At 40.4% G+C, this 16,638-nt stretch overlaps 1 protein-coding gene across 2 annotated transcripts in view; it reads left to right on the forward strand.

Annotated features, from left to right (window-relative positions):
* The window catches only part of NR1H4 (nuclear receptor subfamily 1 group H member 4), a 53,868-nt gene that overhangs the window by 24,137 nt on the left and 13,093 nt on the right, over positions 1-16,638 (forward strand). For both annotated transcript variants that reach the window (XM_060777246.2, XM_060777247.2), the window contains 3 exons: positions 13,189-13,322; positions 13,604-13,702; positions 14,821-14,920. In XM_060777246.2, the coding sequence (XP_060633229.2) occupies positions 13,189-13,322; positions 13,604-13,702; positions 14,821-14,920 (333 nt within the window). The remainder of the gene's footprint in view (positions 1-13,188; positions 13,323-13,603; positions 13,703-14,820; positions 14,921-16,638) is intronic.

Here is a 16,638-nt window from a genome sequence, read left to right on the forward strand (position 1 = left end):
CCCCGCAGGGGACTCAGGGCGGATTACAGTAAACACATATATGGCAAACATTCAATGCCAGTTTGACAGACAACAAATACAGACAACAAATACACCAAGGCTATTTAACTTTTTTCTGGCCGCCAGGGGAGCTGCTGCTTTTTCATCGTCCATCAACGACACCGATGAAGTTCTTCCGCATTCCACATTCCCCGGAGTCTTCTTTCTTTATGGCCTCATAAATTAGTTAAATTCAGCCTCCCACACTTTAAGGTGGTACCTTATTTTCCTACTTGACAGATGCAACTGTCTTTCGGGTTGCAAAGGTCGACCTCCTTTGTTTGAAGGAGGGGCTTCCTGAGTTTAAAAACTGACTCCTTTGTTTGAAGGAGGGGCTTCCTGAGTTTAAAAACTGACTCCTTTGTTTGAAGGAGGGGCTTCCTGAGTTTAAAAACTGACTCCTTTGTTTGAAGGAGGGGCTTCCTGAGTTTAAAAACTGACTCCTTTGTTTGAAGGAGGGGCTTCCTGAGTTTAAAAACTGACTCCTTTGTTTGAAGGAGGGGCTTCCTGAGTTTAAAAACTGACTCCTTTGTTTGAAGGAGGGGCTTCCTGAGTTTAAAAACTGACTCCTTTGTTTGAAGGAGGGGCTTCCTGAGTTTAAAAACTGACTCCTTTGTTTGAAGGAGGGGCTTCCTGAGTTTAAAAACTGACTCCTTTGTTTGAAGGAGGGGCTTCCTGAGTTTAAAAATTGACTGCTTTGTTTGAGAGGCGGGGCTTCCTGGTTATCCTATATAAACCAGTGTCGTACACTCAGTAACCTATACTTTCACCCCTGCATACAGACAACAACATCAAACACACACCAAGAGGGGGTCATTAGCAACCTCTAGATGGAACAAACACGAAAACTTCCCGTCTCATGCACGAGCTGTGGCATGTTCAGCTTTTTCACACTACAATTACTCAATTACATCTGCCCCAAGTGTAAACAAATCACTCGCATGGAACACAGGATCCGACAACTCGAGGACCGTATTAACACCCTTAAGGACATTCAGGAACTTGAGCTGTTCTTAGACACCACACACCACACTGTCCTAGACACGCAGCCCATATCACACCAACATTACGGGGAGGCTCAACAGAACAGCACCTCAGTTGTGGACAACCCTCAGGCTTGGAGAAATGTCACCCTTAGAAGGACACATAGGACCCGGAAGCCTCCTCAGAATACTTCCGCTCAGCTGCAGTTACACAATAGATTCCAAATTCTCACACAACTAGCACCTGACCAAGAAACACAACATATTGGGGAAGACCAGAATGGCTTAGATACTGATCAGTGGCTCATCCTTGATCAGTGTGCAGGGGATAGCCCTGACTGGGACAACACTTCACAACATTCACACTTGAGCAATCGTGCAGGTGTACCATCCCCAACCGTAGACCAGGTGCAACAGGAACACATACAGGAGAACCATAGGCTCTTGGACGAATCTCAATGGATTGTCCTTGACGAATGCACCGGGGATGTCGAGGAGGAGGACAACACTTTTCACCTACACAATTCACACCAACAGGATCACTTTTCTGGAGACCTACACACTACAATGCACAAAAGGGGCCCTGTCATTCCCAAAAGTAAACAGGTCTTGGTAGTAGGCGACTCCCTCCTTAGAGGAACGGAAGCTGTCATTTCCAGACCAGATGGGATGGCTCGAGAAATATGCTGCCTACCGGGGGCAAAAATACACCATATCACTCAGAGGCTCACCAGGCTCCTCAAGCCCTATCACCGTCCTCCCCTCATGTTGATTCATGTAGGAACCAATGATACTGCAAGGCATACGTTTCAAAAGATCACAAATGATTTTCGAGCTCTAGGAGCAAAGCTAAAAGAATGTAATGTACAGGTGGTCTTTTCATCCCTCCTCCCTGTTGTAAGACACGGACCCACAAGAGCCAGAAAAATAGTACAAGTCAATGACTGGCTTAGAAAATGGTGTCAGGAGGAACGCTTTGGCTTCCTCGACCATGGCCTGCTTTTCCAGGAGGATGGCCTACTGGCAAGGGATGGGGTGCATCTCACACAAGTAGGAAAACACCTTTTTGCTCACAGACTCGCAAACCTCATTAGACACACTTTAAACTAGGTCCACCGGGGGAGGGGGACAACAGCCTTGCGAACACTACTTTACCCACAATATCTGGGAATCGCCAGAAGGCTAAACGGAGGGCTGCACAAACACAACAAGGACCAAGTACCCAAAGCACAATAATCCCAATTAAACAGCTCAGGGGAAGATCTCAGGGGCTCACATGTCTTTACACTAATGCACAGAGCATGGGAAATAAACAAGACGAACTCCAACTTTTAGCACAACACCACAAATATGATATCATAGGGATCACTGAAACCTGGTGGGATGACTCCTATCGCTGGAATGTAGATATCGAGGGGTATAACCTCTTTCACAGAAACCGAACAAAGGGGAGAGGAGGCGGAGTAGCCTTATATGTCAAAAACTCTTATGCTACAGAAGAGATTCAAGACAGCAATCTGGGAAACCAGCTTGAAATCATCTGGATAAGAATCAAGGGAACTGGGACTCAAAAAGATGTCGTTGTAGGCGTCTACTACAGACCCCCAAGCCAGGAGGAAGAACTTGATGAAGTCTTCTGCCAACAGTTGACCAAACAGGCACAGAGAAGAGATGTAGTAGTCATGGGCGATTTCAACTATCCCGATATTTGCTGGAAAACAAACTCGGCCAAGAGTACAAGGTCCAACAAATTCCTCGCTTGCCTTGCAGACAATTTCATGGTCCAGAAGGTAGAAGAAGCAACAAGGGGATTGACTACTCTTGATCTCATCTTAACAAATGCGGAGGACCTGATCGATGCGGTCGAAGTGGTAGGATCCTTAGGGGCAAGTGACCATGTGCTCCTGCAATTTGAGGTACAAAGGAAGGCCGAAACTAAGACAAGTCAAACCCGCATTTTGGACTTTAGGAGAGCTGATTTCCAAAAAATGAAGGAAACGCTGAGCAGCATTCCGTGGACACAGATACTAAAAGACAAGGGAGTTACGGATGGATGGGAATTTCTCAAGAGTGAAATACTCAAGGCGCAATTGCAAACTGTGCCAACAAAGAGAAAAAATAGGACAAGTGCAAAGAAGCCAGAATGGATGTCCAAAGAACTTCTAACTGTGCTAAGACACAAAAGAGACATGCACAAGAAGTGGAAAAAGGGAGAAATCACCAAAGAAGAATTCAAACAAATAGCCAACACCTGTAGGGAAAAGGTCCGCAAGGCTAAAGCAAAAAACGAGCTCAGACTTGCCAGGGACATTAAAAACAATAAAAAGGGCTTCTATTCTTATGTCAATAGAAAAAGGAAAAACAAGGAGGCGATAGGACCTCTTCGAGGAGAAGATGGGGCAATGCTGACAGGGGATAGGGAAAAGGCAGAACTACTTAATGCCTTCTTTGCCTCGGTCTTCTCACAAAAAGAGAGTCTTCAACCTCAGCAAGATGGAGTGGATGAGGGTTTGGAGGACATCCAACCCCAAATTGGGAAAGAAGTCGTTCAGGAATACCTGGCCGCTCTTAATGAGTTCAAGTCCCCAGGGCCAGATCAACTACACCCCAGAGTATTGAAGGAACTAGCGGAAGTCATTTCGGAACCATTGGCAACCATCTTTGAGAGTTCTTGGAGAACGGGAGAAGTTCCAGCAGATTGGAGGAGGGCCAATGTGGTCCCAATCTTCAAGAAGGGAAAAAAGGATGACCCAAACAACTACCGTCCGGTCAGCCTCACGTCGATACCGGGCAAGATTCTGGAAAAGATTGTTAAGGAAGTGGTCTGCAAACACTTAGAAACAAATGCAGTCATCGCTAATAGTCAACATGGATTTATCAAAAACAAGTCATGTCAGACTAATCTGATCTCTTTCTTCGATAGAGCTACAAGCTGGGTAGATGCAGGGAATGCCGTGGATGTAGCGTACCTGGATTTCAGTAAGGCCTTCGACAAGGTCCCCCATGACCTTCTGGCAAGGAAACTAGTCCAATGTGGGCTAGGCAAAACTACGGTGAGGTGGATCTGGAATTGGTTAAGTGGACGAACACAGAGAGTGCTCACTAATGCTTCCTCTTCATCTTGGAAAGAAGTGACAAGTGGAGTGCCGCAGGGTTCCGTCCTGGGCCCGGTCCTGTTCAACATCTTTATTAATGACTTAGATGAAGGGCTAGAAGGCATGATCATCAAGTTTGCAGACGACACCAAATTGGGAGGGATAGCCAATAGTCCAGAGGACAGGAGCAGAATTCAAAACGATCTTGACAGATTAGAGAGATGGGCCAAAACTAACAAAATGAAGTTCAACAGTGACAAATGCAAGATACTCCACTTTGGCAGAAAAAACGAAATGCAAAGATACAGAATGGGGGACGCCTGGCTCGAGAGCAGTACGTGTGAAAAAGATCTTGGAGTCCTCGTGGACAACAAGTTAAACATGAGCCAACAATGTGACGTGGCGGCAAAAAAAGCCAATGGGATTTTGGCCTGCATCAAGAGGAGCATAGTGTCTAGATCTAAGGAAGTAATGCTACCCCTCTATTCTGCTTTGGTTAGACCACACCTGGAATATTGTGTCCAATTCTGGGCGCCACAATTCAAGAGAGATATTGACAAGCTGGAATGTGTCCAGAGGAGGGCGACTAAAATGATCAAGGGTCTGGAGAACAAGCCCTATGAGGAGCGGCTTAGGGAACTGGGCATGTTTAGCCTGAAGAAGAGAAGGCTGAGAGGAGATATGATAGCCATGTATAAATATGTGAGAGGAAGCCACAGGGAGGAGGGAGCAAGCTTGTTTTCTGCTTCCTTGGAGACTAGGACGCGGAACAATGGCTTCAAACTACAAGAGAGGAGATTCCATCTGAACATGAGGAAGAACTTCCTGACTGTGAGAGCCGTTCAGCAGTGGAACTCTCTGCCCCGGAGTGTGGTGGAGGCTCCTTCTTTGGAAGCTTTTAAACAGAGGCTGGATGGCCATCTGTCAGGGGTGATTTGAATGCAATATTCCTGCTTCTTGGCAGGGGGTTGGACTGGATGGCCCATGAGGTCTCTTCCAACTCTTTGATTCTATGATTCTATGATTCTATGACAATGGGCTACACAATGGCTGGACACCCACTCCAGCCCGGGCTGGCCTCGAACTCATGACCTTTTGGTCAGAGTGATCTTAATACAGCTGACACTCAGCCAGCTGAGCCACAATCCCGGTGCATATATAACATTAATACCAAAGGAAGATAGAGACCCTCTGCAACCAAAGAATTATAGACCTATATCACTCTTGAATGAAGATTACAAACTTTTCATGTCCATCTTAACAACTATCTGTTTTAATTGAGCAGTCTAGGAGTGCAACCAGATTGATTGAAATGTCCCAGATTTTCTTTCTGAATTTTCTGATTTGATAGTGCATTAAAATATATAAAATAAACTTTTAAAAGTGAAGCAATAAAATTCTCATTGCTCCATTTATATTGAACTGAACCGCTTGTCACAAGTAGTAAATCTGTTGCTATTAAAGATAGGAAGGAATCATGTTTTCATTTGAAGTATTGGACCAGCAATGATAGAAGCCATCCAAGTTTCCGGTTATCTTCAGGACTGTAACTATTTATTTACTTGATTTCTACCTCGCCTTTCTTGACCCAGGCACCTTACAAATCTGGCAAAAGGCACCTTACAAATCTGGCAAAAATTCAGTGCTGCACAGGTAAACAATAAAACGTATCTCATAAAAATATAAACAACCTAAGCATATAAGCAATTAAAACACATAACAATCTAACTAGAACCTTTTGCATGATAATAATAATAATTTTATTTCTTACCCACCTCTTCTTGTGGCTCGAGGTGAGCTGCAACACAATTTAAAAACACAAACCTAGCAAAAATTCAACAAATATACATATTTCTATAAAAGATCCACATTAAAAGTGCATTTCTATAAAATACAAATTAAATACACAAAACAGACATCAAACAAAGGACAGACTGCAACCAGAAAATCAGAAGACATTTACCTCTTAGGAGAAGAGGAATGACAAATCTCGATAAAATAGTGAAGAGTAGAGACCTCACACTGGCAATGAAGATCTGCATAGATAAAGCAATGGTATTCCCCATAGTAACACATGGCTGCATGAGCGAAGAAAGATAGATGCCTTTGAACTGTGATGTTGGAGGAAAATTCTGAGAGTTCCTTGGATCACAAGATCAAACCAGTTAATACTCCAGGAAATATTGCCCAGCTGCTGACTGGGGAGAAGGATATTAGAGGCAAAGATGATTTTGGCCACATAATGAGAAGACAGGAAAGCTTGAAGAAGATCATGATGCTGGGGAAAATGGAAGGAAAAAGGAAGAGGGGCCAACCAAGGGCAAGATGGATGAATGTTATCCTTGAATTGACTGGCTTGACTTTGAAGGAGCTGGAGGTGGTGATGGCCCACAGGGAGCTCTGGCATGGGCTGTTCCATGAGGTCACGAAGCGTCAGAAGTGACTGAACAAATAAACAACAAAAAAGGCTTGCCAGAAGAGATGTGCCTTTAGATGGTTTTAAAATTCTGACAGCTCATTTAGCTTTCGGAGCTCTACCGGCAGGTCATTCCAGAGTCTTGGGGTGGCAATGAAAAGGTGCTCTAGGTAGTGGTCACCAGTCAGGTTCTGGAAGGCTGAAGCAGACCCCCCCCCCCCAGGACCTATGTGTTCCGGGTGGATTGAATCCTGAAGGCAACCTGGACTCAAACCATGTAGGACTTTAAGGTTAAAACCAACACCTTGTATTTTGCCTGGAAACTAATTGGCAGCTAGTGGAGTGACATTAGGATAGGTGCAATGTGCTCACTCCTAGATGTTCCTGTAACCAATCTGGCTGCTGTATTTTGAATCAACTGGAGTTTCTGAACTTGGTACAAAGATAGCCCAATGCAAAGTGCATTGCAGAAGTCCAATCTTGAGGTTACCAGTGTGTGCACTACCATCTTCAGGTTCTCCAAATCTAGGAAGGGGCATGCTGTGACACTGATCTTTAAACGTCTTCAAAAGGAACTATATATATGAAATATAATATTAAGAAAGGTGGTAGCAGGATGCCATTTCTAAATAATGTAGAAAAGCAGATTTCTAGCAGCAGAGGACATATCACTTTGAAATTGAGGAAAGCTGAATCATGGAAGCTTTCTCAGTTATCCATCCTGGAAAGAGACTTTGAAACACCAATCAAGAGTGCACTTGAGAAAAATGCATTAAAACACAGGTTCAGGATGAAATAAGCTACTGGAGTGAAATATCTTATGACACTATTTTCCTAAATTTATTCAAGAATTCTCAGGATATCTGAAACCTTAATCTCAGTACTTGAGTTTATTCTCCATTCGTCTTTGTGTATATGCTCATAAACCTGCATTAACAGCTTTGAATTTTGTTTTCTGTCATTTGTTAAGATGATGAATATAGGAATGCTGTGTGAGGCTGTGTTTAACCCTTTCTTCCTCTGGCATTTTCATAAAATAAATAACCATCACTTCCAGAACTGCTGCAATCCATGTATTTTTTCAAAAAGGTTGACAAAGTATTTGCAGATCTTAAACATGTTATGTGGTTGGGTTCTTAATATTAGGTTTAACAAATTATGGCATAAGGATTATAGCTGTACTTTATTTAAAGCTTCACTTCTTGGCATTTGCTTCTTTTTGGAAAGATCAGGAATCCGATTAAGGCTGTGTTTTGTGTTCCCTGATGATGCTTCCAATCTTCTTAGCATAACCGTAGTGCCGTACCAATTTAGGTTCATACCGGAAATTAATCTACTCTGGGTTTTTAATATACTTCTATCCTCCAATCTGATCATAAGGTGCTATATTAGCTGTTAGGCTTTGTGAAAAACAACAGCCTATGTCTGTCAGTGTTTCAAATTCATGCAAAAATTATAATATAATTAATCTTGCATTCTGTAAATTTAACAGACCACTGCGATCTTGAGATAGGACCCATTCCCACCCATTGAACAAATGCACAAACAAATCAAGCTGCCAAAGTGTTGAGAGCACTCAGTGAATTTGTGGGTAGTGTGTATACACACATACACCTCTCTTGTAACATTGATTTCAGCTTTATACCTGAGTGACAATGACAAGAGGGAGGGAAGAGAGCTTGGAAGACTGCTATTCTTCTGATGCCTAATAATAGAACAAACAGGGAAAAAATAGGTCATTGTAAACAATACTGGCCAAGGATACTGGAAATGGAAACTTTCAAACCAGGTGATCATTTTCTCAGATTGTCCTACGAGAAACAAAGACCAACAATAGGTGCTGCTACTTGAATTTTCCTCTGCAATGGAAACCTGTACTTTGTTACTGTGAGGCTCAGATAACTCATCACTTAAACATAAGCATGTTCTTGTAAAGTGCAGCAATGAGGACATGTTGCAAACTACTTGCCTAACAACCAGTAAATAAGGAGTGGTATTATAAATTTCTCACTCTCACTAAAAAAAAAATCTCAAGGTTAACTAAGAGTGGTTAAACTTGACACCCCTATTTGTAAATTGACTTTAGGTGAAATTGTTTCTTTGAAATTAACATTACCTTGGACTTTGCTTCATTTACTCATACAGTGATGCAGTGCTATTTTGCTATATTGCAAAACAGAGAGAGAGAGAACACAATCTTACTGATGTTTATGGCTTTACTGAGGTGCTTCTGATTCATAATGCATCATAGGCACACAGATGTATTATGCCAGTATATGTAAAGCCCAGCTTCTTATAAGAAACTATTTCAAAGAAGCTGATTTTGAAAATTTCCTTCTCTCGAGTCTTTTTCACAAATTACAATAAAGACCATATTGTCATCATCTTTTAAATCGAAGATGGCAATATTATGATTTATTCATAGAAATCTACAATATTAACAGATTTAGAATTCAGTGTTTAGTCCCCGTCAAGATCTCAAAACTAGGATATCCTTGTTGTTTATTTGTTCAGTTGCTTCCAACTCTGTGACCATATGGACCAGCCCACACCAGAGCTCCCTGTTGGCCATGACCACCCCCAGCTCTTTCAAGGTCAAGCCAGTCGCTTCAAGGGTACCATCCATTCATCATGCCCTTGGTTGGCCTCTCTTCCCCTTTCCTTCCATTTTCCCCAGAATCATTATCTGCTCCAAATTTTCCTGTCTTCTTATTATGTGGCCAAAGTACTTCATCTTTGCCTCTAATATCCTTCCCTCCAGTGAACAGTCAGGCATTGAGTATGGACTGGTTTGATCATCTTGTGGTCCAATGCACTCTCAGAATTTTCCTTCAACACCACAGTTCAAGTTTGGGACAATTAATTAATCAGTTGACTGAAGCAACTATCTCACGATGAAAGTTTCAGAGCTTGCAAACAATGTATTATATTAACACTGTTATTAATAATTAATGACTTACTTTGACTAAGCGGGACAGTATAATTTGTTTTTATTTTCTAATGAAAACGGCACAGATGTTACAATTCTTCCAATAAGTAGTGATTACTCATTATAGCAAAAATCATACTTTGAAGAAAATTTGAAAGTTGTGCACATTTTTAGTGCTTAATTATTAAAAAATAAATTTATTTGTGGTTTGTTAATAATCTTGCTTGTTACATGCTATTCAAAATTAACAAATCATATGTAATAAGTAATGTACTGGTAGTAAAACCTAATAGGTAACATGAGAGATATAATGTTGGCATGCTTTTCGCTTAAGTCTAAAGGTGCAGGAAGACATGACAAAGATGTAGGCAGATACGTATGGTGTGGGAAAAGAGAACAGATGATTTTTCTTCACTTTTATAATACTGGTGCCTGTGAATGAAATTGTGGGAGATTTAGGAATTTTCCCATTTACCATGCAATGAAACTGTGGAATTTGTTACCACACGATCCAGTGATGGCCACCAACAAGTCTCAAGGATAATCTTAGACCAGGGGTGTCAAACTGATTTTCACCGAGAACCACATCCGCCATATGGTTGCCTTTAAAAGGCCGGTTGTAATTGTAAGACTGTATAAATGTAACTATGTTGCATTGGCACAGAAAGCATTGTGGGTCACATAAAATTCAGCCTGCTAGCCTTGTGTTTGACACATGTGCCTTAGACAATAGGTCTTCACTACCAATTGCAATGCTCCATATGCAGGATGAATACTTTTGGGTAACCTCATCTCCCATTTCAGTCCTTTCCCTTTTACGGCCTCAGCAGACAAGATTAGAGGTATGGCCACTGAAGAGAGAAACTTTTCAATGGTTGCATCTCAGTAGTAGTACTGGTAATAGTAGTTTATTCATACTTAGACCACAGGCCATTCACATACAAAATAAACAAATATGATATAAGAGTGCAACAATACAAAAGTACAACATAAAATTAGTGGTACTATAATTATGGACCTTCCTCCCAAGGAAAGCTCTGTCATCTTTATTATTCCAAAAGTACCACTATATTGCATAAGATTATATCTGTTTTTTAAAAAATATTTTAAGGTATTTTGTTAAGCAGCACAAAAGGGCACCTATGACAGAAAGATGGCCTAAATCTAATAAGCCAATCAAACAAATTCCCATTTCAACACCATATGTGATTGCGATAACCACTGGAATAGGTGAAGTGAAATATGTCACTGAAGCCAATCAATCAACATTGCTATGTTTATTTTTATGTTATTTATCTGTTTCAGCAGGGCTTGGGAAAAATTACTCTCTTGGACTATAACTCCTAGAATCTCCCATGCTTTCAAAAGAATTCTGGGAACTGTAGGATAAAATCGACTTTTCCAAGCCTATGTTTCATATGTATCTTCCCCCTGATATATTACAAAAAACGGTCAACACACAACCAGTAATGAAAGTCAGTACCAAATCTAGTTCTTGCTTCGTTCTCATAAACACTCTTTTACTCCTTCCAGATATTATGTGGAGCTGTTATTTTAATCCTTTAAATTTCCTCTTCTTTCAGGGACAGAGGAAGTTTGCTTTCTATGGTGCATAATTTTATAATATACAGGATATTAAAAGCATTCACCACTGAATTAGGCATTTTCATTGATATCTTCCTCAACAATATCTAGTTTCTGGGGGGGAAACAGTTTTCTTGTTCTGTAGCCTCAAAACTAGGGCACACAGCTGACCCTATTGTTTAAAAAATATTTTAATTTAAATTATTGTGGTGGTGTCCTTGAATTGACATTTACCTGCTCCTCTGCCAGGACAGAGTGTTGTGTGAAGTTAAGGAAGATCATATTCACGTAATATAGTGAAAGATGTAAGATTCCATATCTTAAAAAAAGAGAGAGAGAGAGCTTCATACCATCCATTGTAAAATGTTTTGTCATGCATTGACAGTACCTAGGGATAATACCTATAATAATGATATGTGGAGGAGTCACTTTCAATCCTGGATGGGGGAAAATCGGTATATAAATCAATAAATAATAAATAAATAATAATGGGGTGTAATCTTACCATAATTCATAGGATTTTTATGAGTACAGTATATGGCTAATTCACTAATGTGCTGGCAATTTCTTCATTACATTTCTTAATATAGTAAACATGTTTTATCTGTTGAGTCTCTCTTCTCAAGAGGATGCTGTGCAACTTCCTTCCTTTCAATCTCTCCATTCATCCCAAAAGTGTGGTAGAGCTTTGAGAGAAGAGGGAAGCCTTTCATTGAATGACTGGAAGTCCATTTTCAGAATATTGGATGGAATTCACCAAGTTTTTTGTGTTCTATCAATATTTAGGGAAAATATTGATTGCCATTAAATCAGCTCAACTTTTATTTATTTCAAAAACATTGCATAAATTAGTATAAAACTGACAAAATAGAAGGTGTGTGAATGAGGTAACTCAAGAGGTTTGGGATGGTGCCTGTGGCCACTTACAGGGCCAATCTGGAGCATTTAATCAATTAAAGGCCTATGAAAACTTACCCTCTCAACTTTTTTTCTCTCAGTCTCAAAGATTCTACAAGATTTATTTGCAGCCTCATATTCTATATTACCTACATTTCCCAAGTTATCTTCAAGCATACAGTTCATAGGTCAGTGGTCCCAAACTTTTTTTGACCAGGGACCATTTAACCAGGGACCACTTTGACCAACGATTACTCTCCAACTTTAGTATTGAAAGGGTTAGAAATCAGTTTTTGGTCAACTTTAGATTCAGCTTGGTTATTTGGGGTGCTGATTCAGAAAATTGTATTGGATAGAGCATATCAGCTTTAGTTTCTAAGACAGAACATATGCCACCTAGTAGTAGCCATCTGCTTGCCCACAGAAAACCATATTTAATAATCTAGAGCTGATGTGGTCTATCAGATGCAATTTTTGGAATCAATACCCTGAATAACCCTAGGAACAGGCCTAAAAACAAAGAAACCAAGGCTCCCCTACTTCCAGGTCCCACGTGGAATGACTCCACCCAGGAGGAGGAGAAGCAGCAGTCAGGAGGCTTGTTGTCATGCCTTCCGTGGGTAGTCATCCTCTCCCCTCCTAACATCCCCATTACCTTGGCACTATAAGATGGTTTTGCAAGTCCAGTTGCTGTCGTTGCAATCGTGTAGTAACAATGAGCTGTGGACAGGCCCGTAGCCAGGATTTCGTTTGGGGGGGGGGGGCTGATTTTTTTCAGGGGGGGTTCGGGGGGGCTGAGTTTCGTGGGGACTGAGTCTGAGTGAAAGGGGGTCTAGCTTAGCAAACCTTTTGTATCATTACCCCAATACCCCCATGCATATGGGATATATTGAGTATGGTGATCAGATCATGATATGAATAAACATAACAGTTTAAATAATGCACCAGTAAGGCCTTTTCGCGAACCACCATGAAAATGCCTGGCTGTGGACCATATTTTAGTTCTTGGTGACCACTGGTGGTCCACAGACCACAGTTTGGGAATCACTGCTATAGGCTAAAAAGGAGGTTATAATAGCAGGGGTAAACCTGTCTAAGATTCCTTCTGTTCAAGTCAGTTTGTAGCTGGCATACAAAACTATGACAGTAAAATGATGAAAATGGAGGAAAGAAATATATTACAAGAGGATATATTCTATTATCTGATAAATGCATTCTACCTAATCATTTAAAGTGATATTTTAGGTTTGTTAACAGAAATTCAATGCAAGTCAAAACGGCTAAGAAAAAATACATCACAGCCTCTAGATCAGTCAACTGGTGAAGATACTGATGGTTCTGATGTGAAGCAAGTGTCCTCTACAACCAAGTTCTACAAGGTAATACAATTATGGTAGCATCAAACACATTATTTGGTGAAACTAGAAAGCCTGGAGGATCAGAATGATAGAAACTTCCAGATTTCATTACAATTTTCAACAGATAAATAGATCTGTTATTCAGCTGGTGACATAAAAATGTGATCTTTCTATAAATCAGAAGTGGAACAATATTGGGTCCTGTTAATCACAATACCTCAGTGCTGCTCAGTGTAACTAAACAAGGGTATACACATTTATACTCTGTTACTAAAGCTTATGGTTTATTATTGCCAGTATAGGAGAAAGTAGAACTAACTCCAGAACAACAGAATCTCCTGCACTATATCATGGATTCATATAATAAACAACGGATCCCTCCTGAAGTTTCTAAAAAGCTTGTGAGTATTCTCTGTAATACAATATATATATCCAGATTTTTCAAAATATAGTTTTCCACAGAACATTTAGATTACAAATTCTGATTATTCTAGAAAATGTTTTTCATTGCAATATGGATTTTGTATGGTATATATTAAAAATATAGGCACAACTCTGTACCCAAATACAACACACATAGTTAATGCAGATAATCATGTCGCGATAGGAAACAGTAGATGATTCGGTTATTCAAACACAGGATTATTTGCATTCAAAGAAGCCAGGGCTGTTATTCAGTTGCTAGGGGTTAAATGGATGAATCCTGACCTCTTTGGTTGCAAAAGCCATACTACCAGTCACGAATGACAAGGAGAGAGGGAGGAGACTAAAATTGTTTTAATTGGTTCTGGGCTTTTTTGGGGGTTGGGGGGGGGGTGGAATTGATTAATAGCATTTCAATGGGAACTTTTGCTTTGACATATGAGTTTTTTTAGTCATGAGCATGGTCATGGAATTAATTAAACTTGTATGTCAAGGTACAGTGGGGGGGGGGGGGTATTTAGTCAGATACAAGTTCTCCCAGACAATGTAAAAATCAGACAATGTGATTTTCTGGATGTGTTTTCTCATGTTGTCTCCTCATAGTTGAGGTCTACCTATGATGTCAATTACAGGCCTCTCTCATCTTTTTAAGAGGGAGAACTTGTACAATTGGTTTCTGACTAAATACCCCCCCCCCCCCACTGTATCACAGTATTTTGAAAGGGGACACTACACTTTTGAATTGGGATTCCATCTTCCAACATCACAAGCCAGCGTAGTCAATGGAAAAGAATAACAACTTCCTTCCTTTCCTTTTCCTCCCTTTCTTCCTTTTCTTTCCCACCTTTCTCTTGGTATCGGATCCAACACAGCATATAGCACATAGCATCCCTAAAACTGTTGATAAAAATATTTTAGATGTGATGTATGCTATGATCTTAATCAGAGAATTGCTTCACCCAGAAATGGTGAGGCGAGGCACCCAATTGCTTTTTCAATCATGGGCTCTGACAGAAGCCCTCCAATGATTTGGAACTGTTGAACATGATTGCTCCCAATACTATTAAAATTAATGTGATTCTGTTTTAATGCTCAGTTACAAGAGGAATTCAGTGCTGAAGAAAACTTTCTCATCTTAACAGAAATGGCCACCAGTCATGTACAAGTTCTTGTGGAATTCACCAAAAGATTACCAGGTATGTTTTCTTAAATTCTAAACTCTTCCCATCTGTATTTCCATTGAAGATACTTACAATACCATAGCAGCGTATAATTAGAACCGTTGCAAAATCTAGCTACCAATTTTTTTTAAAAAAAACCTCTAAAATGATAACAGTAAATAAAGAAGAAAACTCAAACACAGGAGGAACTCCAGAGAAGAAACAAACAGGACTAGCTAATCACCTCTCAACAAAGAATTCCCCCAGGCAGGGACAGGGCACACCTAAAAACTGTCAGGCTATTAAATGGTAACCAAGGTGGCCAACTGAAACATTCACACCTAGCTCCAACAGACAAGACTTCTTTCTCCCACCCTGGACTTTCCAAAGATACATAAATCCAATTTTCCTAGTTTCCAGCAGACCTCACAACCTCTGAGGATGTCTGCTATAGGTGCAGGTGAAACATCAGGAGAGAATGCTTCTGGAACATAGCCATACAGCCCAAAAAACCTACAACAACCCACTGTTGCATAATATGTACATATTTCTCTTTTATCATAAAAAGAGAAAACAAAGCCAACCTAACTTAATCAGAAAGTCAATTGTTTCCGCAAAATTTGTCCTGCTGTCCATTTTTTGGAATAGCTTTAATTCATTACTCTTAAAGTAGTTATCCAGTGTTAATTATTTACATTTCAACATATGTATTCATAGTACTTAGCAGTGCACCATCAGGAACAACTTCTAATCTAATTTTGGTGAGTTTGTTGTTGAAAAGAGAGCAGAACTCTTCTCCTTTCTTTTCTTCTGCTAGCTACTCTTCCTCCATCAATTGCTTCTTCATAGACAAAGATAACATCCCATATCTCTAAAGGAAAATAAACTAGAACATCTTCATCGAAGGTAGTGTTCCATATCAAATAAAGAAAGGTGAGGAAAGATGCTATCGCTGCAAAACAGCCTTGATAAAAATAAGAAGCATATTGGCATGAATTGTGTTATTAGTCACGGCTAGAGCATATTCATTCAGACAGCTATCATGCAAACTACAAATGCACACAGAGAGTGTGTGTGCATGTATTTTATACGTGCATTCAACACATTTCATACTATATAATTCACCACTGTATACATAATTCAATAACAAGTGCAATGCGGACTGGAACGGCTTTGGATTATGATTTTGGACTGTGTGGTTTTAATAAATGGTTTTAATGTTGACATGTCTTTTACATGTATTTGTTTATTTTATTGTGTGTATGTTATGCAGCATCAAATTGTTGAATGTATTGTCGAAGGCTTTCATGCCCGGAATCACTGGGTTGTTGTAGGTTTTTCCGGGCTATATGGCCATGTTTTGGAGGCAATTTTTCTCCTGACGTTTCGCCTGCATCTATGGCAAGCATCCTCAGGGGTAGTGAGGTCTGTTGGAAGTAGGAAAAATGGGTTAATATATCTGTGGAATGACCAGGGTGAGACAAAGGACTTTTGTCTGCTGAGGCTAGGTGTGAATGTTTCAGCTGATCACCTTGATTAGCATTCAATCAAATTGTTGCCTACTTGTAAGGCCGCTCTGAGTCCACTTCAGGGTAAGAAGGGCAGGGTATAAAGGTAAAGGTTTCCCCTTGACATTAAGCCTAGTCGTGCCTGACTCTGCGGGGTGGTGCTCATCTCCATTTCTAAGCTGAAGAACCAGCAGTGTCTAGACACCTCCAAGGCCATGTGGCCAGCATGACTGAAGAACAACACTC

Source organism: Anolis sagrei, chromosome 5, assembly GCF_037176765.1.
Source record: "Anolis sagrei isolate rAnoSag1 chromosome 5, rAnoSag1.mat, whole genome shotgun sequence".
Taxonomy (NCBI): Eukaryota; Metazoa; Chordata; class Lepidosauria; order Squamata; family Dactyloidae; genus Anolis; species Anolis sagrei.